Genomic DNA, 2,436 nt, shown 5'->3' on the forward strand with positions numbered 1-2,436 from the left:
GTTAACCCAAGGCGAGGATAATTGTTTTGAAGGAGGGAAGGAATGGTTGACAAGCCTATTTGCAGGGAAAAAAAATAGATCATTGCGAAACTGATCTAATTTTTTCAATTTCAGCCAATCTGATTTTGCAGATCGAAAGGGTTGGTTATGTGCCTGAAGCTGATTAATCATGTTTAATCATGCTAAGTGAAGCTGCCAACAGCATGAGCTCCTGAACAATTATGAAATGAAACTTCACAGGTGCATCTTTGTGAACTCTGAAGTGAAGCTTAAGCTTGACATGCAATATGTTGGGCTTCTTTTAGTTCGGGTATTTAAGCTGGTGATTAATTTTAGTATGACTGCAAAAATTCAGTGCAACGATAATGGAGGAAGATTCTTTGTTTGGATTGAATGAGTCGCATTCAAGAAGCTGGTATAGACATCACCGGAGCGGACAGCTGATCTGCAGAAATTTGGAGATGACATGGCTTAAAATGGAAAGATCGATTCTAATGTGTGCATGCATGAAAGTTGTAAATGCAAGTTAATTTTTATTTTTTTGTGTACTCAGTACTCCTTAGAGGAAAAGCATTGGGAAATTATCCTTTCGTGATGTTCTGATCATCGAATTACCGTGACCTTGTACTAGGGTTTTCCGGAGGTACCTCCAAAGTTGCATCCCTTTTTGTGGAGGGGTTCTATGGACTGGATTTTCTACCATGTATGAAGCTTAGCTTTTCATTGGAAGAGAAGTACGTAAACAGCCATTTTCTTCAGATGTCAATAAGAGAGTGAATTGCCGGTACAAGGAACTTTGGGGGTCTGGGAGTTTTGTTCCGATGTTTTGAAGGGTACATTCTTCTTGGCCTTGTCATCTGGTTAGTTTCCAAAAAAAATTTAGTCAATTTTTCCATTATGCCATGAGATCTTTAGTAGAAGAGGAACCTCCTGGTTATTGAGTTGTTCTTCTATGGATGAATCTGCGTCAACGTAACCTGCTTCATGATGAGGGAACTGTGACGTAACCTCTGGTTATCTATGAAAATAGGATTGAGGTATGTGGCTGAAGTGCATGCAGCATTGGTGAAATGTTCTATTGGTCTGGAGTTTATATTGGAGAGGCGTGTTACAGGGTCGAGGTAGAGACATATAGCGGTGTAGCTTTCAAATTGTAGTGAAAGATGTATTGCAGCGGAGGAAATTATTGTTGAGGAGATTATAAGTTGATGCAAATCCTCCATATCTCTTCTATTGGACAATAAATACTGCACGATTGTAACAAAGTTGCTCATGCTATTGCTAGGTTTGTAGCCTGAGAGAAATAGGCGATTGCTACGTCGTCTCCAACGCTGCAGAACAGAGAACATAAACTAATGAATCCGACTCAACCTTCTGGGCAGCGAATCTTGCCATCGGAAGGCAATATATTGTGACACACCCTCTATTTGTGCACCTTGGCAGAAATAGGAAGCAAAACTGGGATAAAGTTGAGCCAAAAGATCCCGATTCAAGAGAAAAAGTTATCATCGACAAACAACTGGAATGGTTGTCGAAAAAAACAGACAACTGGAATGAAGTTCTGGAGTAGAATCGGAAAAATCAAACCTGTACGCTATTATTTGAATACAACTTGTGAGGCACTAGTGTGGTAAAATTAGACTTCAGATATATTTCTCTTTCCTAATACAAAAGCTTTTAACTTTTGGATTTACATCTAGTTTTTCTTGAATTAAGATATCCTAAACTTGTCTTGAGTTTTCCTACCAAACCACACTCTAAATCAACTTCGTCATCAGACCCGAACTTAAACTCAAAGTGTTCAGGACTTCGCTTGGTAGCACATGATATAGTCGCTGCCTCACCCGGAGATGATGTGAAAGGCTCCTGAGAAACATTGTTAAGCTTCTCTTCCTCATCTTCATGGTACACTACACGAACTCCAGACTTCTTCACTTGCAAACCTTGGCCATCTGTCGTAAATAAAAATTCAATGTGTTGCCAATCTTGACGACTCTGGAGTGAACTACAGAAAATCCAGAGGTGATCCAGTACAGCTTGGCCTAAGTGTTCATCAAAGGAAAAACCAGGCAGATGGAACCTCTCTTTTCTATTGACTTAATTGGCAATGAATCTCATGTGTAGGACTATACTCATCACTCAATGACACAGGTGCATGCTGATCTACAGCAAAAACAGCGCAAAACGCGAATCCCATCAACTTGTTATTGAACCAACTTGGAGGTAGATCAATGGTTACCGAAGGACCCGCGGTTTGATGAGTAAAACACTGGTATATCATTTCCAGGAATGACAAACTCAAATTTCTCTACTTGACGATGATATGAAAGTGCCTGTGACATAAATCCACAATGCGGTTCACAATTAAGACCATGCACAGAGAGAGAGAGAGAGAGAGAGAGAGAGAGAGAGAGAGAGAGAGAGAGAGACGACGTA

The 2,436-nt window shown here is 40.1% G+C and overlaps 1 protein-coding gene across 1 annotated transcript in view; it reads right to left on the minus strand.

The window, feature by feature from the left end:
* Positions 1–1,270: 1,270 nt before the first annotated feature.
* The window catches only part of LOC101310357 (TMV resistance protein N-like), a 4,548-nt gene continuing 3,382 nt past the window's right edge, over positions 1,271–2,436 (minus strand). The window contains exons 6-8 of the mRNA XM_004289221.1: positions 2,240–2,333; positions 1,757–2,042; positions 1,271–1,331 (exon numbers count right to left, since the gene is read on the minus strand). Coding sequence (XP_004289269.1) covers positions 1,271–1,331; positions 1,757–2,042; positions 2,240–2,333 — 441 coding nt within the window. The remainder of the gene's footprint in view (positions 1,332–1,756; positions 2,043–2,239; positions 2,334–2,436) is intronic.

This window comes from Fragaria vesca, linkage group LG1 (genome assembly GCF_000184155.1).
Source record: "Fragaria vesca subsp. vesca linkage group LG1, FraVesHawaii_1.0, whole genome shotgun sequence".
NCBI classification, from domain to species: Eukaryota; Viridiplantae; Streptophyta; class Magnoliopsida; order Rosales; family Rosaceae; genus Fragaria; species Fragaria vesca.